Consider the following 26,382-nt stretch of genomic DNA (forward strand, 5'->3'; position numbering starts at 1 on the left):
AGGAAACTGAAACCAATGGTAGAATCAGGATTGATAGTGCAGTGTACCTAGCATGTATTCACTGTGAGGATTATGTCCCCAAAGTCATATTAGACCAATGTTTCTCTCAGTCAGAAAAGTGCTTTTGATAACTCAGCACAGTCTTTTACCTAAACACCAACAATAAACAGCTAATATACACCCACAGGTGTTCTCCCCTGACTAGATGAAATAATCTGATAAAACCAAATCACAAGGTAGTGCTCCGTATTAATATGGATCTCTGCTGTGAATGCCTGCAGTCTTTTCCCATTGTTGCCGGCTGCCACAGTGAAAGGTGACCTTTTCACAGTTACTAAAGTGTGTACATATCATTTTCACAAATTGAATGGCCGTTTCTCAATCACGTCTGGAGAAGGCAAAATGTCAAATTCATTACCCTGTGAGTGAGATGTATGGGCCTGAGCTGAGAGGCAATAATTCATCAACAATGTGTAATTTGGTGCAGTGGGCTACCTTCCTCTGTTTCATCAGAACAATCTGAGACCTCTGATGCTGCGACTGCAGCATATTTGCGGTGCTCTGTCTGTGACATTCGTTAAATTTCTGGACATCTCGTGTTTGCCTTTGATGCTCAAAAGTGAAGAGGCCTCTGTGCTCCATGGCAGTCTATTTTCCACATAAAGGACCCAGTTGCTTGTTCTCTGAGAGAGGTTTCACCAGTCACAGCAACAGTCTTCATTCTTGGTTTTAATAGATCAAGTCCCTTAAAACATGTTTCTGTGAATTGGTTTGGTATCTTTTTATTTTTATTTTTAGTGTTCAGTAAGGTAGAATAAAAATCTTCTTTATCATTTGAGCCCAATTTGAGTTATAATTTTTTAAAAAACAGTTGTAGACTGATCAAAAGCCTCTAAATTGGTGAATTTAAAACTGAGAAATACTTTGCATTTTGCTTTGTGCTAGCATTTCTCTCAAGGTGCAGATTTTGTAATGTAGGTATAGATTTAGTTAATTTAATCAGTTCTACCTAGTCTTTTGCTACAATAGGATACAAAGTAATATTCAGGGTTGCCAATTTATAGTGGGTTAACAAAAATGTGTTATGCACCATCACCACCACCAAGAAATAAAATAAAAACAGGAGAGTAAACATAAAACAAAACATGTAAACAGAGTGACTTTGTAAGAAGGGAGATATTGTTCAGAAAGTTAAAAGACACAATGTCTGAGACTATTGAAACTGAAAATCAGTTTGTAGGCACAAGCTGTGCTTCTTAAAGTATTAAGCCATGTACAGAAATGGGAAAACCGGGAAAATTATTGTTCTCATGTACAATGCTAGACCAGTACCAGAAATTCTGACTAATATGCCACACCCGTGTAAAAGCCACACCCCAACTTCAGTGCTCCCTTCAGGGGAATAAAATAACTGAAATCCTCTCGGTAGTGATGGGGTTTTAGTTTAGAAAATTCAGATACTATAGGTTATATGAAACCACCCCTTGAATACCAGAAGATCAAACCACCACTGTAAATGGAGTTTATTGGATAGGAAGAAAGGAGGTAGTCTGCTTCTCTGCTCTTGTTGATTCCTCAACCTGCTTTGTATGCGTGGGGAGACACGAGATGAAAAGTACAGACGCGGTCATTCACAGATGAAGGAGGATGAGAAACTCCAGCCTAAAATTGATGATGGAATGACATGAAAATGAGATAGGAGAAAAGAAAAACAAACACATACATAGAGCACAAAAGTGCATCACACTCCATGTAGTTTCTAAACTGGTTGGGGGGGGGGGGGGGGGGGAGATGGTACCCTGTAGTTGATTTGCTCTTTGTAGAACTCATTCAGTCAAACAATTCATAGATGCTAGAGATAGACTTTGTCAGTGAATGAGTCAAGGATGCACTAAATGCAGAGCTTTCCCACTTCAACATTTCCTTTTACCTGTCAAATGTCATGGGGTCATTTTGTTGCAAACATTATCATGTGGTCCTCATAAAAATTGATATCTTGAATTCTGCTGTGTTTTCTATACATGAATTGGAGGAAAATTACAAGGAACTGGTTGAATTTATTCAGGCTGCTTAAAACCAGGAAGAAAAAAAAATAGCCAGTTTAAGAGAGCAATTGGAATTTTCTTTTCAGTGTGTGGCTACGCAATGATTATGATTATGTGTATAATACATAATCTATAAATTCAGGGAGTAAGATTATTAGTACGTTAAGGTGTATTTAAGTATGTTTTAATGTGTACAACGTATATATATTTGGAAACATTGCCTGATTTTGCCTCACTCTCTCTCTCTCTCTTTCCTATCTTATTCTTTAAATCTAGCTCGTTGGAGGCAGGTTTGACTTGGAGTCTAATTTCATCATCCAAGAACCAGACAACATCTCCCACATGGTTGAGATGCTCTCCCACTGTGCCGTAACTCTGCAGGTAAGTGCCTGTGTCTGTTGCCCACTGTTTCTTGTATTTGATGTGGCGTTGGATGCTCCGAAGGCCTTGGCGACCATTCTGTATGGCTGCACTGTATGGTCCAAAGTCACCTATCAAATCTGTGGTTTGAATGTAGTCCATGGACTGAAAGAAGTACAAAATAAGACCAGCGTGGACATGCATGTTTCAGCGTGCAATTATTATTGGATCTCTGTTGGAGTATGTGACATATCATGTCAAAGTTGCTTAATCCATGGACTGAATTTAAACCACCTTTGCAAGTTATGGGCCTATGGGTCCACAGGATGCTAGTGACACTAAGGTTGTCATGCACAGGTATTGTACACTGTACATCAGTGTAAGTTGATCACTTCAATAATAATGGAATGAACCTTTTATAATTTGATCTGTCAAATAATCTTATGTGCTGACACAGGTGTAAAATTGAGTTGGAATGATGAAAAGCTTTGATAGTGAGGAGGCTGTCTATACACAATGCAGACATTTCTTTCTTCAGTTATATCATGATGGCGGCCATAATTGAATTCAAGATGGCGGCCAAACCAGTGGTCAGATCTCTTGGATCCGGCAATTTTTTGAAATCAGCGCCCCAAAATACCCCTTCATGCGCAATTTCATACTCTCCACTGGATGTGAGCATCTTGATCAATTTTTGCTACATATCTGCCCCACTAAAAGGTTTCTTTGGCATCGAGCACATATTCAGTCACATTCTCTGAGTAGTGACCGGAAAGTTTTCATATGGCCTGTGCAAGCACACTGGCATCACATGCCACTCAGATAAAAATACCAGGGCTACATCTTTTGACTGCTCAAGTACTGTCTATGTAGCACGCTGCACCATAACCCCCTCCAATTTCACTGAGGTTGACAATTTCTAAATTCACAGAGTGCTTCCACTCTTATAACCATTTTTTTTTGTCTCATATGTCTCTTCTCCATAACTGTCTTATATTGTGCGGAGTTTATCAAAGATAGTAGCAGGATGCTGAACAATAGCAACAAAATCAGCCTCCTCCCATGGTATGACATACTTGATCACATGATGGTGTCATGTGACGTGATGTGACGTGGCCACCCATTTCCAGGGAATCACCTTTCTGCCAATCAAGGGAAGAGGCATCAAACCTGTCATGCAGGGTTAGAACCTTGTCCTTTTCATTTCCATGCTTTATGAGGAGTCCAATATCTCTGGCATCTCAGTCACTTTATGGATAAGACTTGATGAAACCACACAAGGCTACTGATAAATGTTTTTGTTTTAATGTATAGCAAGAAGAATTGAAAAGGATTTTTTTTTTTTTGGGGGGGGGGGAGAATGGATTGATAGACTGCAGGGAATGAGATTCAGTATGGGAGAGAAAGAGAGGGAGAGAGAGAATATGTGTGTGTGTGTGTGTGTTTTATGTGTATCATGCATGTGCGTGCATCTTGTGGAGAATCAGACAGATAGAGAGAGAGAGAGAAGAAAAGATCAATTTTGTCTGCCGAGCATGGGATGAACCATATGTCAACCTCTTTCTCTCTGAGACTCTGTAATTTCTGTATGCATGCAGTGCATGGAGTGTTGTTGTTTCAGCTTCGCAGGGTTTTCACAGTTCCACAGGCTTAGGAGGAAGCATGCGCTTGCTCCTTCGAAAAGAAGAAGAAGAAGAAGAAGAAGAAGAAAAGCGTTTATAACATCACTTTCATGGTGTTGTCACCATGCTAAAGCAACATGCTGAAAAGAATTATTTTGTAATTTCTTTTTCAGCATCCAGTATAGCAGAAGTTGCATCCTTAATTTATTTGACAAAATGTAGTTTGCTATTGTTATTTGATATATTTTGTTTTTACTGAGCTTTTATTTCACAATCAATGGCAGCTCATTATAAGATAGGTATGGATTTGGAAAATCTCTCACATGAACCAATGCAGCTTCAAGGTAGAAGAAAGTAAGTGACATGAATTAAGAATAATCAGATATTAACTTTCAAGAATCTTATAGATAGAAATTCAAAGCCATAATTGCATTGTTGCTTATTTGTTTTTCAATTATTGTACATCATATAACATAGACTTCAAAACTGCAGTATTGGTTTATGTACATACATACAGTCAAACCTGCCCTAGAGACCAACTGTCTATAGTGGCTGCCTGATGTATGTCGTCACTGAAAATCCCTCCTAGAGAAAAGCAATGTTGCAGGCCCTGTGCATAGTGGCCACCTGTATAACATGGCCAGGGCCATGAATTCAGTTTCCTGTGGTAAATGGTAACCTGTGTTTAGTGGCCACAGACCTATATGCAGCCAGAGCCAAGCCAATAATTTGGCATGTATTTCTGTTTTGGAACCGTGCTGGTCATGCATGGTGAATAATTCAGTGATTGCAACTTCTGTGTTCACCTGCCATTCAGGCATGGTAATGAACTTGTGATAAGCATGCTTGCTAGATTCACACTAGCGTGCATTAACTCAATCGATAACGGCATTGTTCAATGCATGAAAGATGTGCATATGTGTACACATGAACATACTTCTAAAAAAAAGAGATAGACCGATGATACGTTATGTATGTGATAGCACATGAAATGTTGGATAATACAAACTGTGTGTATAGCGACCCTGTGTCTATGGATAATGCCCCAGTCACATATAAACACGGATGCTCAAGGATCTACACGGTGATCCGGGGAGGTCTGGGGAGATCCGGGATAGTTTCGACCTTGATGGAGTGTCGACGAGCGTTGGTATGGCTGTACACACGGTATCAACACGGCAGCTACACGGACGGATAAGGCCGGAAGAGCGCGGCGTCTACACGGACAAACATGGCATCTACACGGATCAACGCGGCATCTACACGGATCAACACGGCAGCTACACGGCAGCCACATGGACCACCCTGGATTGCTCTGCCAACACGGCAATCCCTGGATGACGCCGGATGTTTTTGACCTCCAAAAGTTGCCATGTTGGCCTCCTGGATGTCCCCGGATCTACATGGACATACACGGATGTCCAAGGATGTCCAAGGCATCAACACGGATCTCTGCCCAGATCACCCCGGGTCAGATCCGGGGTGGTCCGGGGTGATCTGGGATGTCTAAGTGACTGGGGCATAACAGCCACTCTTTTCATCTCCCTTGGGTGGCCGCTACAGACAAGTTTGACTGTATATTGATAATTGATTCTCTCAGAGTGTGCATAACTGTAAGTCCTGTAAACATTACTTGTATGGGAAGGGGTTAGTAATGTGCATGATACTATTTCTTATTCATTGTACCCTTTGACCTATGTGCTGCATTTTGTTGCTGGGATGTTAATCAACTGGTATCAAATCTTATTAGAATGCTAGTGTAAAACCTTGGTTTGTGAGCACATTTAGTACTAGAATGTTGATTCATACAAAATATCATCAAATGTGACCTCACTTCAAGACCAACTTTGACAGAAATTATCACTAGGAAGTGAATATCAATTACCAAAGTATGAGATAAAGAGGGGTGGCATGGAAATATGAGTTCATCATTTTATTCTCTTTTTGAGATTAACTCGTGCAGGTATAAAGCTAATACAATTTGCAGTTATTTCATGAAGAGAGGCTTGCCATATCAAAACAGCATACAAAAAGGTCTGGTCAAAATGGGAGAAAAAATGGCCTTTGCTTTTGGAGAAGGATTTTTTTTTTTTTTTTGAATAGAAGTACATTATCACTTTATTGAAGTTAATAAATCAGCAACACAGGAAAACAATGAAAGACATAACAACTCAACAGAAACAACAATATCATTACATTAAAGGGTGTGTATAGTTCTGGTCGAGGTGAGGATTTAGCTGTTAACGTTTTGTGAGATATTCAGAAACCACTCTATGAGATGTCAAAAAGCATGCAATTCTAAGGGGTATCAAAACTTTATTTGATGAAAATCGGTTTTGAAATGGCTGAGATATCCAAAAACAAGGTAAAACAAAGAGATCCTAATAAAGTTGTGGCCTGTTGCCTTTCATTATTATCACTTTTTTGGATATCTCAGCCATTTGAAACCCAATTTACATCAAATAAATGTTGAATCCTTCTTAAAATTACATGCTCTTTCATATTACATAACAGGTTTCTCATTATCTTACTTAAGGATGTTCAAAACATGAATCCCCACCTCAACCAGTACTGTACAGTCCCTTCAATGTAATGCCCAGGATGAGATGTATATAAATGAACATCCAGGGCAAATGACAATTTTAATACTACATGTAAGTATAGGAAACCTGAATAAAATGCTGCTATATCATAAAGCTATGTTTGGATCTCAACTTAGCAGACCCCCCTTCCCTTCACCCCCAAAAAATCATACTTAGAATATAACATTTAATATTACAGCCTTAGAAAAAGTAAAAAATAAATAATTAATCATCTATTTAAATGGGAGTGGGTGAATGAAGCATGTTAAGAAAACAAAAACAAAAACAAAACTCTTTCCCGTGACTGGATGTGGACAGAGACTTGGCTGCAAACAGCGCTATGAAATGTATCTTGTTGTTGTGATGAAACAACCTCCATGCTCCTGACGGTGACATGACATTTGCTCCTGTGACAATTGCTTTGGTCTTATTTTCCCCAAGGATTTAGGGTTAGGGTTACTGTTGTGATAGGATTTCAGGTTTAGTTTGATGTGAGGATTATGATTAGGGTTATGGTTATGTTTGTGGGTAGAATTATGTTTGGCTTAGAACGCAAATATATCATGAGAGTAATTGTCGCAGGAGCAAATGTCATGGAACTGCTCCTGACATTAGTTGTTTTGTGTTGAGTTGACGTTGGTTAATTTGTCAACATTGACATCAAAATTGACATCAGAATTTAGTCCTCTTTTTATATCAAAGTGAGTGAACCATGTACTGTATATCTGACTAAATCAATTATGTTTTTGATGCAAGTATATCAATGTGTCATTGTAACATGTAATTAAAGTGGAAAAGTGAGCAAAGAAAATGGGATTCCACCGGGATTTGAACCCGAGACCTCCGGATGCTAGCCCGGTGCTCTACTGACTGAGCTATAGAAAGCCCTAGTTCAGTGTTTGTCCCAGAAACCCTAAATTCTCAATGCTCGAATGGTCAGAAGCTATAGCAATGTGTATGTGACACATACGCACACACTTTAATTAGACGTGGCATAAACGTGAAGGATAATTCAACTTGGGGATTTACTAAATGCGAGGGGTCACCCTAAGAATTTAGGGTTTCTAGGATGAACACTGAACTAGGGCTTTCTATATAGCTCAGTTGGTAGAGCACTGGGCTATATTAGCCGGAGGTCTCGGGTTCGAATCCCGATGGAATCTCATTTTCTTTGCTCATTTTTCCACTAATAGATTATATTCATTTCTGATCAGTTTTCTTCTGTTTGCGTTTGTTACATACTCAAAAAATCTGCATCACTTCGGTGATCCCTCGCATTTATCCCCAAGTTGAATTATCCTTCGGGTTTATGCCAGGTTTAAGTGTGTGCGTGTGTGTCACACACAAACACACTGCTATAGCTTCTGACCATCCGAGCATTGAGAATTTAGGGTTTCTAGGATGAACACTGAACTAGGGCTTTCTATAGCTCAGTCGGTAGAGCACTGGGCTAGCATCCGGAGGTCTCGGGTTCAAATCCCGATGGAATTCCATTTTCTTTTGCTCATTTTTCCACTAATAAATTATATTCATATCTGGCCAGTTTTCTTCTTTTTTTTGTGTGTGTTTGTTACATTTAATCAAAGTGTCAAACATTGTAATGATGTGTGGTAGCACTGAATTTCTTGATGTGGGAACTCCTCATGGCAGTGATCTTTGCATATGAGGAGCATATTTCTGACCTTTTCATGTTTGGAAGAACTTTAATACAGCTGCATGCTGACTTGTGTGTAAACGTCTACAAAAATATTAAATGTTACGAAAACACACATTCAGTTATTGCCTTGAAAAGTACCTCTAAGTCTGTTCATGTTGCAGTCAGTCTTACTTCAAGGCTGTTTATTCATATTTTGTCTGACCAGTCAGTGAATCATAATAGCTCTCTTAATGTATGTGCAGTATTAAGTGGGTGGAATGTGTCCTAAAATCTGTCTTGTGTGATTTCCTATGAAACTTGTTGTGATTCGTAAATGCAATTTAAATGCAAATTCAAATTCCCAATTTAAATCATTTTTGGGAAAACAGTGCTGTTAAAAGTGGCTGAGGCAGTGATACATCCTGGGGAATATTCCTTAATTCTATTTGTCAGTCCAGCAGGGGACATTTGACACTGGGCCCAACTCTAGCTAATGGACTTACGTCATAGTTTTGAGGTCAAGCTGCTAACACCACCTGATTTCAAGTTCAGGATTATTGCTGGTGTAAGTGTTGAGATAACATTAACACCATTAGCAGCACGGAACTTGAAATCACCCATTATCTATAAACCTCTAGGGTATTGAAATACATACATGCATGTGAATGAACTGTCATTGCATCTCTTCTCCTGTCTTCTTATCTCACTAGTAACTGAGACTGTACTGAACAAGGTAGTAGATCATCGATGTTGACATGAGTACATTTCATTAGACATGTCTCAGGAAAAGGGGCAGTGTCCTTAAATGGGCTCAATTTGCAACCAGGAATGAGTGCCCTCTTCCCCTAATGGCAGTCCTCCCACCTCCTCCAAAGGAATCATGTATAATTCATGGTGCATAGTGAAATGGCAGAAAGCTATAGAAAGAGTGCATTACTGTCACATGATATATGTCACCTGATACCCTCCTGGCTTATATCACCTGATACTTACTGCAAATTGAAACTTTTTTAATGTCAATTTTTGCATGATAAGCATTGAGTTTTGCTTATGAAATCAAGAAGGTTTTCAGGTGAAGAAATTTTGGTAGACGTGAAATGCCAGTCCATGTTCAAGTTATCTGTAATGAATACATTCAAACAAACAGAATGGAAGAAACATCATTGCAGCTTGAAATCCACACCATGTTGAAGTTGGCTTTGATACCTAGTTTGAAATTAATAAGCCTTGTAGAACAGAAGTGATTTAATTGAAATTCAACCACAAAGAGAAAAATGATTGAACTTGTCATGTTGTACTGAATACTGTTACTAGTAACAACCTCATATGTTTGCTCAAAAATAAAAAAGACAAACAGATGATGTCTGAGCACAAATCTTCAAAAAATTCCCTTTTTGGACACAAAATCAAAATCAAAAAGGTTTTCTGTTTTGTGGTAAGAACCTGTCAGTGACAATGTTAAAGATTCAAGCTTTTATATTTGATAGACATTAATCAATCAATAAAATGCTTGAAATATTTTTATGCTATTTTGTGAATAAACCAAAGGGGGAAATTTGAGGTGATGATATCATATCAGCTAATTTGCATTTGCGGTTGTGATCAGTTCTTACTATTTGGCAAAACCATGGGAAACCTTAACACTCCAGAATGTTTTTTTGTCTTGTGAAATTTCTATAATTCTCTGTGTCAGATTTTACTCCAGTCATGGAAGTCTGCTTCAGAATTGTGACCGTGCATCACAAAACCAACAAAAAGTCGCACCCACTGATTTTGTGTGAGGACTCAAAATAGGTGAAATGGGTCAGCCTGGTCAATCTTGAGTTTTTCATATTTCCTAAAAGAGCAATACTTTTATATTATTGTGAAGTTTGTGATCATAGGATGAATGGGAAATTGGGTTTTTAGCAATTTTTCGGGAACACTGCCTTTTTGTAGAATAGTATGATTAGGCGTGTCTTAGAGTCCCCTTTTCATTTCTTAAAAATCCTTTACACACTCTTCACTTTCGACTCTAATACCGTTTGAAAGGATGATGCTACTGCTTTGAAAGTTTGCGTTAGTCATGGATACGATATGTGCTTATGAAGCATTCATGATTAATTTCAGCTTAACCTGATATCTCTTCATTGTTGTTGCTATGAAGTTTTACATCCTATTTCTTGACCCATTCATTGTACAAAGTATGGCTTGGTAAAATTAAGCACTTCAATAGCCCCTATACTTCAGAGCCTCTTTTCTCAGTACACACTTTTCCAGAATGTGTGCTTTCTTTAGAGTATTTAGATGGGTTAGGAAAGTCCATTTGAATGAAGTTATATATCATGTTAAAGCATAAAGTCTGCTCTTTCAGAACCTGTTCTAAATCCATGTCTGGCACCTTTTTGACATTGATTTTGTGTTGCAGGGTCACAATTACACTTTCTCATGCAATACAGAGACCTAACTTATGAATTTAATTTCAAAGTTTGGTTTGTGTTCTCTGCTAATGATTCAGTTTCAACCATCAGTTGAGGCCATGATGTCGCTTTGGTTACAACTTTCCCATTGACCTGCACTAAGATCTTCACAAAAAAAAAAAGAGAAGAAGAAGAGAAAGAATAGATTCTATCCTTTGTATTTGAGTAAAGTTGAGTTGTTAACAATTTTGCTGTTAAAGGGGAGTTGGTGGTAGATTCCAAGGTTTTGAGCCAAGACATGATTATCAAAATATTTTTGTGCTAACCAGTTAGATCAGAATGTCATTCCCATTTGTAAGGCACCTGTGCCGTCATATTGTGCCTCTTTATTGACAATGGGCCATATGAGTGTACATGTACTGTGATGATTGACTTTTATCTAGTCGAGCCAGTTATAAACAAAATTACTTTATGGTGATCTTTGGGAAGTGAGAGATGAAACAAGTTTATCATGTATGCCAGGTGTAATCAGGTGTCTATTACTGGACATGTAATTGTTACCTTGTTGCATAAATGTGGAGTATTTGTGTGTGTGTGTGTTAGGGAAGTCTTGAAACTGTTTCAGATATTTGATGTTTATACACTACTTCATAATGGACAAAAGTCAATGAGAATTTGTAATGTTTTTTAGCCACACTTTTGAATTCACAACAAAATTAGGGACAAAAAAAGGTTGTGGTGAGAGCCGGAGCTAGAAATACTGAAATGTACCGGTACATCATCTGAAAATGTCCAGTTTTATATTAAGGAGATATGGTTGATTTATCTCCTGTGCATGTAACTCATGTTTCATATTTGTTGATACTGTTTAGCTTTCATATATTTTGGCTCTTGCATGTTTTGATATTATATGCAGACTGTGCGTACAACAACTGAATTATTGTGACATTGGAGGCAGTACTTAGACTGTGCTCTTGTAACTCCTCACCTCACCAACCCCCTTTTTACACTAATGACACACAGAAACACACACATGTATTACACACACATTTTTATAATACAGCATGGAAATGCTGAAGTGTCTCCGCAAGCAACAGGCAGCTTCCTATCCATTTCCATTTCCATGATTGATTTACCACTTTCACAGCCATGTAGCTCTTTCCTTGCCATGGCTGGGCTGTGTGTGTCAACATTGAACTCTGTCCTTGGTTCTACATGTGTACTACCAGGATGGCTGAACCCAGCATTTGTAATGCACGCAACACAAATGCATGTGATATACCTTCTAGATGATTGCAATGCTGTGTTCCAAATGTGTGGTGACTGCATTTCACATTCAAAGTCCTACAATAGAGCAGTCAGTCACTATGTGTGTGTGTGCCTTTACATATGCCTGTGTGTGTGTGTGTGTGTGTGTGTGTGTGTGTGTGTGTGTGTGTGTGTGTGTGTGTATCATTTTGCAAGTTTGCCTGTGTACCCATGCATATTTGTAAGAAATTGCTAATAATGTATTGTGCAGTTTTCAAGGATTGTCACTGTATCTGCAAGAAGTAGTGTTTTTAAGATCAGCATAAGATGTGAACATAGTCATTAACAGTATTCATTGTACTTCCACTAATGCAGAATGTAGTGTGTAATTAACAGTATTCATTGTACTTCCACTAATGCAGAATGTAGTGTGTAATTAACAGTATTCGTTGTACTTCCACTAATGCAGAATGTAGTGTGTAATTAACAGTATTCGTTGTACTTCCACTAATGCAGAATGTAGTGTGTAATTAACAGTATTCATTGTACTTCCACTAATGCTGAATGTAGTGTGTATGACTTTACGTCTCTCTTGTCGAAGTTAAACTTTGACACTTTTGGATGTCATATACATTATCCTGTTAAAATTTGGCTATGATCATTGTTAGGACTGATATACTCTCTAACTGTTCAAAATTGATTTCATATGATTTTATTAGTATGTGTAATCTTGTACATCTATCAATTCTGAACTATGCTTATTAGAATGTATCCAGAAGAGGGGTTTATATCATAGTTATGTCATGGAAGTATTCATTAAGAATATGTTAAATTCAGAGATAATGATCATTAATGCCTATGTCATCAGTCGTTTTCAAGATAATAGTGGATGCTGCTTACATGACTATGGATTGCTGTAGATAAATGCTACATGCTGAATACCCAGTATACACCAACACACTGTCAAGGAGGTTGCAGGAGGATGCATCATAATGACTGATATTATCATCATCATTCTCCCCCAGGCAATAAGGAAAACAGTGTTTAAGTACATTTGTTGATTATGTCCAGTTTCCACCTAGTGGATATGATGTTGAAGAAAAAAAAAGCTTTAGCCCATTTGTGTCAAAGGTTCTGTGATACACTGATACTCTGTAATGGTCATCACGTGTTGTACAGTATCTTCCTTGATGCACTGCGACCTTGGTCTCTGTGGGAGAAAACAAAGAACACCCAGTGAAGCGGAGGGGAAGGAAGCGCTCAACCTTGTTATAAATGCGTATGTGACTGACAGTGAGGGGAAGAGACAAGTTTACCAGTATTGGTAAGCACGCCAGGCAAACATGATGTATTGGAAGGGGGGTAGGGTAGGGTCGGGGCTGGGGAGGATGGGGCTAGAGAGCAGTGTGGCGTCGTGAAGATGCTGCTGCAGAAAGATTTAGGAAAGGCATTTTGAGTAAAGAAAAGCAAATGGCTGTGTGTGATGTAGAAAAAAAATGCAGCTTCCTCACTTGACCTTTTCTTTAAGGAGTCCTGAATTTCAATAGGATTTCATTGATGGATTGTCTGTGGTGTAGGCATAGGACATTGAAAATGTAAGTGTGAATCATCCATACAGTGTCCTTGTTTGATGAACAGTTGAAGTGAATGTGAGTGTGTGTCTATGTGTGTAAGTATAGTTATATACATGGTCCCTCTATTTTGTTTTCTGTTAAATATGGAATCATGAAAATAAACCACATTGCCATATATAAAATTCAACTACATACTCTCCCTACCATAGATACATTGTAAGTAGTTCTTCCATTTTTTTTTTTGAATTTTATGTTGTACACTTGAATTGTGCTGCTCTTGCAAAACATTGATTTTTGCAAGCTGTAATACTGTCACCATTTTATCATGACTTATGGTACAGATACTCATATTTGCATGCTGTTGCCTATTGGGTAGAATGGGGAAAAACACATTTGATTGACAGAGAGTATATGGGGAAAATGGTGGTAGAGATGAAGGATATATTAAATGCTGGAGAAGATGATTATGGGTGAGATTTATGGTGGTGTTGATGGCTGAATGACAGGTGTAAATACATTCATAAATCTCTCCCTTGCATGGGTGTTCAAAAGGAGTGCTGTGGTGAAAGCCTGTTTTAAAACTGCTACTTCATAGTAGACTTTCCAGCACTGGTTTATGATTCTTAGAAGAATGAAAATCAAGACTACAAACTGGAGTGCTTGCGTTTGGTAGCTCATTGTGGCTTGATTTGTGTGGTACCCAGGAGTTAAAACATCAGTGCTATATAAGATATCAAATATGCCTTCAGACTGATGTTTGATCGGGAGTATATTACTGTAAAAGAAGGAGAAAATCATATCTGTGAGAAAAGTTCTTCTCATGTCGAACCTAATACATACACTGTATCTACAAAATTTGAATGAAAAATTTTGACTAAAAGTCTCATCTCACATTTATATACAATTTCTACAAAAATTAAGCAGCAAGTGGCATCAAAATTGTGTAAAAATATTCATGTGCATGCTTTAAATGCATTGGTACATTCTTCATATTATATTTAATTGTACTTCTAAAACATTGTAACTACAGTACATCAACCAAAAGCGTTAAAGCTGGAGCGGGCCTGTTTCTTATCATTCATGCACACTTCAGCAATTCCCATCTCTCTTTCTGTATGTGTTGTGTGTAAAGTACCAGCAGGTAAAAACACCATTGTACATTTATTATGACTGCATGCATCAATCTGTGCATTACAGGTTAGATGCCATACATGTATATTTCAGGATGATTTTATATTGTGATTGTTATGAATAGATTGATATTTGAGAAATGAGCAACACTGCCGTCAGGTACACAAAGGCAGTGAAAGTATTCAGCACACAGCAATAGCATTTATTTGCAAGCAACAGAAGTACATGATACCTGTATACCCTGTATGTTGGCCTGACTGCAAACACACAATACATGGAGCTGGCCAAGTTAATCCCAGCACACATTGTACGAGCAAGATTTAAAATTTCCTTTACATGCAAGGGGAGGGAAAATATTTGGCTGAGGGATGCAGTTTAGTGAAGTGTTGCTGAAAGTGGAAACTTCAAGTCATGGTATATGATTGCTGTCACATGAGCACATGCACTCCTATTAAAAGTGGAGCATAAAAACTTACTCAGTTATTGTTACCACATAAGCGTATGCATGCAGCAATATTGCATAATGCTGACATGGAGTACTAATAAGACTTGACAGAGGTGCACATTTTCACTGTGTTCATGCCAAATGTAATTAGAGAATGCTTAAACTTTGAACAGCTGCTCCTTTTGCATGAGCACAGAAAAATATAAGGAATGGAAAGCTGTAGCAGCAGTGCACAGTATTACTGTTAACTCATAAATTTATAGATTTATCACCTCTAAAGTGAGATATTGCTGACTTTAATTCCTGCAGATGGATGATACCAACTTTTTACCACTAGTGAAATTGTCTTATAAGTCCTGATTGTCTTAAAGAGAAATTGAAAAGAAAAGAAATAAAGCTATTTACTTAACCCTATATCTGTCACATACGCTGTAGCCAGACTGCTCCGACATTTTGCAGTGCACAGACACAAGATTGTTGATGGCCATTTCTGATTATTATTATTGACATTAATGTGTCATGTTATACATCATTTGAAAGCTTATGGTCTAAACTTTCATTTTCCATAATAATCTGAGTGAGGGCGCACTTCAATTTTAAGTAGGACGCCCTCTTATGTCACATAATTATCAATGCAGACTTATTTCTACATGTTACCACCTCATTTTTCCACACAACATGAGCTTGCATCACAAAAAGGTCTCATAGATGTTGTAGAGAATTTATTCAGCTTTCAGATGGTATGATTTTTTCATCAATAGCATCAGTACTTTTCATTTTATGAACAAAAGTGTGTGGCAATTACAACCTAGATTTCACACATTTTGTGTAATTTCTGATTTTGTGAGTGATGTTGGCCTGAAAGTAGACAAAGCGTTTTTGTATCTTGTCAAGCTGAAAATAGAAATTGAATTGTGCTTTTTTTCTTTCAAATTTATATTAATCTTGTCCTATGATAATGCCATAATGATAAGATAATCTAAGGATAAAAAATGTTATTGAAAATATTGATGTTGGAGTGTCCATGCATTCCAGTTGATCATCATATGCTAGTCTACGACTTTCTGCACTTTCCTTATTGAAACAGAATTAACTACACAGTATCACAGCAGTCATTTTCTTTATGACAAACCTGCATTGAATTGAAGTTTCGCATAGTGACGGTTTCATCATGTAATAATAATAAACAGTCAAGCATACCCCAACATCAAGACTGTACAGCTTCAGGCCGCCAGCAGGAAGCTACTGTAACCCTATTGCTCCTTACACCTGCCCCGCTGGCCCCGGCTAACTAGAGACCCATTGCACTGATGTTAGTGCTGAGTAAACAGTTGCAGCTGCTGCACCGAATGTGCAGTGTTCAACTATTCTTCAGATCATTTATGAGGCCGATATTACTGAAACTATACCCCTTCACAGAATTCAGAGATGTTGAAATCCCTAATCTGAATGTTTTCACTTCATGTTTTACTATTTTGACTTAGATAAAATAGATGAAAATTGACCCACGTGTACGATCTTTTCATCGCTCGCGGCGATCTCTATTACAGTCCCACATATACAGATTCGTGTAAGTTCTCCACACATGGCAAAACTGTACACAATACATTGCAATCTGAATGCAAATGAACATGGGCGGGGCCACCACAATTTCTTTGACTTTGAGAAAGCTTTCCTGATTGGTTAAAGGTGGGGAAGCTTTTTTCAGGCTGGAAATCGTTTCCTTACACTGTCAGCCAATCACAAATGAGTTTATAGAGTGGTAATGTCATAGCCTTTGAAGTAATCTGTCAATCAAAATAGGGCCGATAATATCGGCCGAAGCATTTCTATTGCAGTTTTTGGGCCGATTTAATCGGCCCGTGACAGAGATAGGGTTAAGAATAAATTAGCAGCATGACCTATTCAGTTGCAAGACCACCACAGCTATGATGTGTGTCAATGTTTGCTGTGTACATGTATTCTTGTATAAAGCTGGTTGTGATTACAGTGTCAACCACTATATTTTCATTATGTTAAGAAAACATGTGTTATACAACAATTTCTTTGTACACTTTATAGCAATTACTTGAAAATATGCCTGTGGTACATGTGTTGTGTGTGGATGATTTTCTTTTTTTTTAAAACCATTAGTCATATTGATACTGATAATAATAAAGGTATATTCTGTTATTGCAACTGATTGACAAATTGTCCTTTGTTGGTGTAAGCTATTCTTGTAGAGCACATCATACCTGCACTGTACATATCAGAATAGAAGAGTAGAAAGTTAACAAAAAAGAAAAAAAAAAGAAAAAAAAAAGGCTACTGCATAAGGATGGGAATTGTGCATTTTCCAAGACTCTTCCCACATATTGATCAAAATGTATTGAGACCAGTTTGGAAATCAACAGCAATTGCTTCTTTTTGTAACATGAGATACTTTTCCAAAACCAGCATTATACTCCCTAAAATATTTTTCAGTGTCTGGTACAACATAATTAATTTATACATGATGTCCCATTTTTCTTTCTCTCTGATTTTTTATATTTATTTTTCCACATGCTTATGCTTTATGTGAAAATTTGACAAGTTTAAATGAGCTTTTTACAACCACATTGATAAATGTTATTACTTGCACCACAGAGACAGCATTGTGAAAATTCCCCCCATTATGATACAAAGACAATTCCCAAAAGGATTTCATATCAAATTCCTTTCTGAAGGAACAGCGTTTCTATTATGTCCACTTGAGATGTGAGAGAGGGTAGTGGCTACAGCAGACTTTTGGCAATACAAATTTGGTTGTCTGTAGGCATGACTGAACACTTAGAAATTCAGTATGCAGTGGTGCAGCCGATCTTGAACTTTTTGCTAAATGCATAAAATTCTTCTGGGAATTATGATTTATGTCTGACTTGCCAGTGCATCTGAATCAGGCCTGGCTGTTTGTCATAAGAGAATTGTGCCAAGTCAAGTGAAAATGCTAAAATTTCATGTTTTTCTCCATTTATCTCTGTGATGGCCCAAGGTATCTTCATGAATCTTAATACACATATCCATGTACTGCCTGACAATGATTCTCTTGGGAAGTTTGGGTCAAGGGTCTGGGGTCAGAGGTCAAAGTTCAGATCAAAATGCTTAAGTTCTGCTATTTAGGGGTGAAATTACACTATTTTCTCCATACCTTGGAAATTACTCAAGGCATACACTTTCAGGCATAGTTAAACTAGGTACATACATTCAAACTTTCCCTAGCGCCCACCTGTCTATAATGACCACCTGCCATATAGATAGCCACTAAAAACTATTCCCCACCAAGGGGAATTGTATGCAATATTTTTTGTAATGTTTTAATAGTATAATGATATGATAATCCTGCAAATCATATATTGAAAATTGTAATTGCCAACTGCTATTTCATAGTAGTTCTGATGAATTTGTGCAGCCCCAAAAGGTGAGTTATACCAAAAATATTCATTGAACCTTACCAGTGATAGGACAAAGCAAAACATGCACACACACATACATAGAATTATAGGATGGCATGAGATGTTGCATTTATCTTTTTGAATGTCAAAGGAGTAGTTCATAATGATGTGCATTTCGTGTTCACGAGGCACAACATTCAAAGATTTAAAGGTTACTGTGGAGAAGCAATGCTTTCATTCCAATTTAAATCACCCAGTTTGGTAGAAGAGTAATATTGTGCCATTGAAAGCATATTTTAGGTTTAGTGTGTGTATGTCATTGCCTTCTTGTTTATCCAGTGGGTGCCTCTTGTGGGCAGTATTAGTAAGTGCTTTCTTTGTGGTTGGCATGGTTCTTATACAGTACATTGGGGATGGCAGACACTTGACAGTGGAAGGGAGATCATTTTGATATGCTGAACTAGATTGGCATTATGCATTCTTTGCCAAAGAAATGTGAAAGCCAAGGCATACTGGGTATGCATGTTCATATCTGCATATTTTTGCACCCCAGAGGAGCGCATCATTGCAGATATGCATTACATATATTGATTACTTGAAAAGTTTGGGCATACCTGTGATATGCTTGTCATCACATACAATGCTAACGACTCACATTTTCATGTATAGATTACTTTTTTCTTTTCTTTTTTTTTTTTGGTGGGGGGGGGTGGTTCCTGTCAAGAGTCTTATTCTTGTATAAGTACTCATATGAATGCACAATATAAATTTTGTTCGATCAAATATATGAATGTATCTTAAGGAGAACAGATTCCAGTCCTTTCTAATTGTTATAGTCAGTATCAGGTCAACCATATACTACTGTTTACGCCTTATATTTAGCGAGTCTAAATTTTTCCGAATCGGAACTTCCCAACGATTTCACAAGTGGTTAAATTCCAGAGACTCCAACTCTCCTGCTTTCGACGGGAGATCTCCCGCCGAAAGCCCATTTTTGCAAAATCTCCCGTTCTCCCGCTTGAGATTTAATTTCTCCCGCCCTGGCTCTGTGTCTCCCGCTTGAAATGATTTCTTACTTAGTGTGTTGAAAAATAAGCCTTAGATAGCACGAGAGAGCATCTAGAACCCTATCATTTCGCGCTTCGCGCATATCAAGTTGGAGCCTCCCGTTCGCTAGGGGTTTCAGGCAGGAGAATCTCCAGATCAGAAGGTGCTTGGGGTTTGAGTCTCTGAAATTCGCAATCATGGAGTACTGTACTGAACGGAGAAATGTATATGTGTGCGTCACATTCATATCGGGATCAGAGTCATTATTTTCGATTGTCTTTTAGTTTGCGAATAGCACTTGACTCGCGAAATTCGCAAAAATAAAAACCTCCGGAAATATTCGGCGAATACAGTAATTTGATGCAATGCATTGATTTTTTAAAATAATTTTTTTGCTATACAGATGCTTTACCATTATGTCACAGATTTGCAGTGAACTACTGTGCAGTTTGATACACAAGTTCTTTCTTTGTCTACCTCATGGCTATTCTGAAAAACTAACCCATTGTTCAGCTGTCTAAACTTGGTTTATGTACTCTTGGTAAGAGATGCTGCTTCATGGTATGGAAGTAGATTGAAGGGAATGGTAGATTATGAAAATATGCCCGACTGCAGGAGTTGCACAAGCTCTGTATGTATAAGCCAGCAGGTAGATGAAAATACACCAAAGGCACATTGGGTTATAATTCTATCTGTTTCTCTTCCCTCGATGTTATTAGAAAACAGTAGTGCCTATGGTTGTACATTGCCAGTCATGAAAGATGTACAATTTTCTTGTATATAATTTATATATATCTTTTATGTATATATATATATATATATATATATATATATCCCTAGTTGGCACCTTAGGGAGACATAGTGGGGGGAAGTGTCTTCATTAGGGAGACAACTGGTCATTAAGGAGACAATTTTCGTGTCTCCATTGCGTAAATTGCCATTGAACATGTATTTTAAAATTTGCATATAAAACAAATGGAAATGTCTTCCAAATGACCCATCTAGGAGTATATATATATATATATATATATATTTTTTTTTTTATTAACAGGTCCCTGAAGGTGCATTCCCTTCCTCTTACATTCACATCTCATGTAATTTGCCATCCAAGAGATTAAAATTTATTTGGCCATAGATGTGATTTTAATGCAAAAATTCCTATTCCACTCCTCTCCCAACCTCTTTTCTGGTCATGCCCCTAGAGAAGCTTACGAGACATACAAAGAGTACGTTCTGCTTAAAATGATTTGTATGAAAGTTTTGAGATTAAGATTTTAATGAGGAAAATGGAATACAGATTCAAATGGTGTGAATTAGTTTACTGATTTGTTAAATACCACATCTCTACCTTTTAAAGTGACCTGTATTGTAAGCACTTGAATAATTATGCACACTCATATTAATTACTTGATGCTGAACATATGAAAGCAAAAGTAGAAATCCTGCAAAATCTTTCTGTGTTTTTTCCATTTTGTTTTACATCTGTGAAGTCACTAAACTGTTCATCTTTATTGCTGTCGAATTTTACTAGAGATGTCAATATTGCTGATTACTGTACTTTTTTATGTTCTAAATGGTAGCTACTCACTAGAAAAAAGTGGAAAGAAAAGAAACAAAAATATAGAGCGTGAATGTGTGAGTTGGAAGAGTGCATGTTAATACTACGTGCATGCAGGAATTTACTAAAACAAGTGAATTGTGTCTTGCCAGCCGTCAGTGATTGTGTATAGGCCTAACAGTATGTCAGCATATACTTGTGTGTATGTATGTGAATTAACTTTTGTGTGTGATTGTGTATGTGTGTTTGTGTATCATAGCGTGAGTCTGTGTGTGTGTTTTGTGCGTGTGCCAGCTTATTTGTGTTAGTATGCATAGGAGAAAATCATATTTGTCCTACAAGAACAGCTAGCATGAACCAAGACCAAATTGTATTCAAATGATATTTTCAATTTTGAAAGTAAGCAAACAAGTTCTACATCTTGTGTCATAAGATATTCATACATTACACCTGGAATTCTTTTCAAATAGCTAGCATCGTCATATTAAAGTTGTCTCGTGTTGCTGTTTAAAGGGGGATGCTTGAAGCACACGCCAAATTTGACTAGTATAAAACCAAAGACTTTTGGCAAATGAGATTACCCCCCCAACAAACCAGCAGCAGTTTCATCGCCAAATTTTTACCTGCTGTTTGATGCTCACTGCAAGCAGTAATACATGGACAATTGACAATACACACTCAATCAAGTCATTCCATAAACATGCAGGCACACTCATCTTCAGTTGCGTGCATCACCTTTGCATAGCAAGCTGTGTTATTTATGTCTAGTACTGTAGTTGTCTACATTCTGGGCTCTTATTTTATTTATTTATTTCTTGTTTATTTTTGTGTGTGTGTGTGTGTGGGGGGGGGGGGGTGTTATAGCATGGCAGGAACTTTGTGTGTGATTGCACAATCCAAAGAATGCATTTTCGCTTGGATGGGAAGATTCTCCTGCCTTCCGTGATACAATGGAATATGACACACACACAAAAAAGAACAGTCTAGATTCTAGACTAGTTTGTAAGAAGGATGCTGCATCCCATAGTTACCACTTGCAATCTTTCTCCCAATTTTGAGTTTGACAGTCAAGTACAAGAATGAAGACACATATGGGTGTTTGGTATGAACTGTTTGTAACTTGTTGCTTGTGATACTACCAAGCTGAAGAGTTCTGTCCATCAGCTGCCAATTAATGTCAACTAATTTAAAAGTAAATTATAATACAGTCTCAAGGTTAACAAAATTTCTTGTAAGTGTTGTTATTTTCATGAGATTGATACATCTACATGGTGTATAATTTCAAATATTCACTTCATATTTGCAATTGTATTTGATAATGGTGTGTATCATGGTGAATATATGTGTATGTTCTTCATGCCATACTCAATGAAAGGGTGGTTTAAGAAAGTTAGCTTCAGTTTCAACCCTGAAATGTTCATTTCACATGCAACCAAATTTAGTAATTATAACACCATTCTCCAATTCCCCCAGGATGTCTTACTCAATGATTTATACAAATACAACCTTTGCCAAATATGATACAATGCATTCACCTTGAAACCTAATTTCAGTTTGAATTTCAACCTAATAGCATTTTGTCAGCCATGCAATGTGGTCATGTAGTATAGATAGAGGTTAAACTTCACTTCAACTCTTTCTTTCCTACATTTATTTTCAGATTTTTGGCCTAAAGTAAGATATTTGACCACATTGTTTTGTCTGTGATACACATGATTTCTCAGTATCAGTTTGTAACCACAAGGACTTGAAAGTGAACATATCCTTCTCCCTGGGCAGATGGTATGTTTTGTATCGAAATAGATGGAAGTATATTGGTTTGCTTGTGTTATCGGCCAAAGACGTCATGAGAAAATAAAAACTAAATGATGATGGATTACAACAAAGATCCTCTTTGGATATTATCCTTATAAAGATGCCCTACATAACACATAAATGTACCCTGCCATACATGTATGTATATTTTGCTGATCAATGCTTTTCCTCTGTAACAACCATCAATTTTCTGTGACACTGAATGTTACAAGTGATATTATTGTGATTTTAAACTCTCCTGTGAGAGAAACGCACTATCAAATTACCTTTTCCCTCGAATCAGTCTCACTGGCACATTCTGTATCTCGGCCCCTGCTCCATGCATTCTCTTGGGAGAAGAATTGCAGTTGAGCACCCTGATGAATGCAAAGCTTGGGTTTATTACTTTAAGGACTCCTCAATTAAGCTGTCCATCTCATGCCAGGGCACATATCATCATTGCGTGAAAATTGAGTATTAAGCCACCTTTCCCAAAAGTGCTGGCTGGTAAATGCGGGGCCAATTCAATTAATTTGCAATGTGTCCGCACTTACGCGCGTGAGTGTTATATATGTTAAGTTGCCCGTCTTGCATGTTAATATATCGTATGTGTGTATATGTGTTTGAGTGTGTTTGTATCTTTAGGGTGTCTTTATGTGATGGTTTAGGTTGCCAACAGTGATGTGACAAAAGTGCTTGATTTTGTAGAGCATATAGATTAGTCTGTGTTCATTAATAAGGCTGTTGGGAAGTGAAAACAGGTTTTTGACGGTCATACTCAGGTGTGCACATTTTGAAATATTGATATTAAAATCTAATATGATTACTGTGAAAGTGGAAATTTTTGCACATTTCGCGCAACCATAAACTAGCGTGAAGATAAAAGCACACAAATATTTTTGCTTGCCATACGTGCCACTATGTTGCATCTTGATTTCGCAGAATTAAAAACACATGAAATTCATCTTACTTGGCCGAGCACAAAAAATCACTGGCACAAAAATATACACTTTTACAGTACTCTGTTACAATCACATTTCTAACATAGTTTATTTTAGGTATCGTTAATTGCTGAAAGTTGTATGGACATCCTATTAGAAGATGCACCAAGGAGTTGGTGTGCAGTCAGTCTTAGCTGGGAATTTTCTGTGTTTACAATAGAATTAACTAGTTATGGATATCTAACCAGAACATTGTTTGAAAATGATGCTGACTTCGGATAGTACTATTCTAGAGACATTTGGAGATTTACCCCTCATAGTTCATGAAGGTTGACAACTATCAAATTGGCACTTTCCTACATATTTCATATTGGAGAATTATAGAAACTGGTGAGATTTTAATCTTCAGAAGATCAGAAGAAATTCACAAAATGTAGATATTTTCATAATTATATGTATTGCCAATGTAATTATCAGATATGAATTGAGCAATTGAGATGCTTTGAAAATTCTGCAACCAAAGTTAACAATTACATAAAGATAACAAAGGGATTAAATGAGATAGAGAGAGAGAGCTTGTAATTCTTTCCCATGAACATTCCCCATGAATGGGAAAAATCAAAATAGAAAGATACAATAGCAAATCATGGAGAAATTGGTTTTGTGGACCTAATGGGTTATAGTATAAGGGAGATACTGGATTATAATCCTGGTTTTTCTGTTTTTGTTACTGTATATTAACTGTGCCCTCTATCTTGAGACATTTCCTGCATCTAGGTAAAAATGCATGCTTACTGCAACAGAAAACGTGGTATATTATAACATGTGTTTTAGCACCCGCATTTTATTCTACATCAAGCATGATCAAGTCCAGGCCTCTTTGAAACAAGAAATCTCATCTCAGAGGCTACTATTAAAGTGATTAGTTCATTACTTTCAGCACCTGTCACCTATCACACAAAATGTTTTACTACAGTAGTTTTTTGAAAACATTTTTATTTCATTTTTTTTTAGAGAGAGAGGGAGAGAGAAAGAAAGAGATAGTGAAACAACTTTGCTGATGCTTGTGTGAAGCATTTCTGTGATGTATAATTTGCTTTCCAGTGGAATCCCCCCCCCCCCAAAAAAAAAAAAAAAAATTGAAGACTAACTAATATGTTCTAAAGTTGCTCATGGATTTCTAATTTCAAATGCAGTGTTGTAGAGTGCATTCACTATTTGATTTGATTTACCCAAGGAGCAAAATTTTTGTGTACTTACAACTGACAAATTGGCTGTCAGAAGCTAAAAAACAAGAAAACAAAAACATATTACATGTTCATTTAACAGCAGTTGCTTGTGACATAAGTAGACTTCATTTGCTTGTTCAAATGATCAGGAATATGTTAAAGTGTGCATGATCAGACAGCCAGGAAAATAAAAGAAAAAGTGAACAGTTTTCTTCCCGACATCACGCTGTACTTGTAAAGCTCTCCTGTGTATAAAAAAATTGAAATGAGCTGAACTGAAGCACACATGTAGCAGCACAGATTTTATTTTGTTGTTGTTGTTTTGAATTCCGGGGTTCAATTACTTGCAGAGGTTGGGAAAGAGCACTGCATACCAGTGATCTAAAGAGGACTGAAACATTTTTGCCATTGTTTGGGCAGATACTGTATCACAACTACTGTGTACTGTAGGGTGCCAAGTGACCATCGGTCTCATGTCACTTTCATTGTTTTATCCAGTTTCACACCCTTGAGAAATGGCAACATACATGTATAGTAAGACTTTAGAGTGCAATATCATTCTTTGTCATATAAATGGCTCCTCTAAGTGCATTTGGCTGAAAAGTGAGATAGTCTTACATCTTGATACATTGGTAATGCTAAGCACCGACGTATAACGAGACATTTTCTTTGTAGCCTGCTGCTCGTGATATCCTACCAAGTGCTTTTAGCACCTGGGATTTCAAAAATGTTTCTATGTCTAGAGTTGACTGGCAAAGTAATCTTAACATGCCATCTCACACTGTGGGAAGTGTCAATCTGTCACGTCAGTACACATCACAATAACATGTCACATGACATCTTTAATAAAGACCTGTGAAAACCTAGAATTGTACATCTTTCCAATGAGCTTACCAAGTCAATTCAGGAGTAGTCTGTAAACATATCGGTCAGCCTTTCTACATAATCAACCCCCCCCCCCCCCCCCCCCCCCGAAAGGGCAGCGACAACCCAAAGCTACATTACATCTCAATGAAGTCATGCAGATGATATGAATGAAGTGATTGCAGTAGATGAAATGTGACAAGAGAATCTATCATCATGATGTCAAGGCTTGTCAAATAAAGTGATGATGCTCATGTCACACACCATCAATAACCCATTTGCAAGACTCAGTGATTTGACATTGTAGACTCAGCCACCCCATCATACAAAGACTTCTAGCTCTGCATTAAGATTGCAAGATCATGATGTTGTTACATTTTTGTTGCATCACCTGTGTTGTACGTAAAGTTTTCCAGTCCATGGTTTTCAGCATTTGCATATTGATAGTGAGATTTGGAATAGAGCTTCATAGAAATGATAGAATAATGATGATTCCA

The 26,382-nt window shown here is 37.4% G+C and overlaps 1 protein-coding gene across 8 annotated transcripts in view; it reads left to right on the forward strand.

Moving 5' to 3' along the window:
* Nucleotides 1-26,382, forward strand: part of LOC139741368 (neurobeachin-like) — a 238,455-nt gene that overhangs the window by 37,176 nt on the left and 174,897 nt on the right. For all 8 annotated transcript variants that reach the window (XM_071651947.1, XM_071651948.1, XM_071651950.1 and 5 more), the window contains exon 2: nt 2,322-2,426. In XM_071651947.1, coding sequence (XP_071508048.1) covers nt 2,322-2,426 — 105 coding nt within the window. The remainder of the gene's footprint in view (nt 1-2,321; nt 2,427-26,382) is intronic.

Source organism: Diadema antillarum, unplaced genomic scaffold (genome assembly GCF_040938485.1).
Source record: "Diadema antillarum isolate AM-2024a unplaced genomic scaffold, OU_Dant_1.0 seq00000924_RagTag, whole genome shotgun sequence".
NCBI lineage: Eukaryota > Metazoa > Echinodermata > Echinoidea > Diadematoida > Diadematidae > Diadema > Diadema antillarum.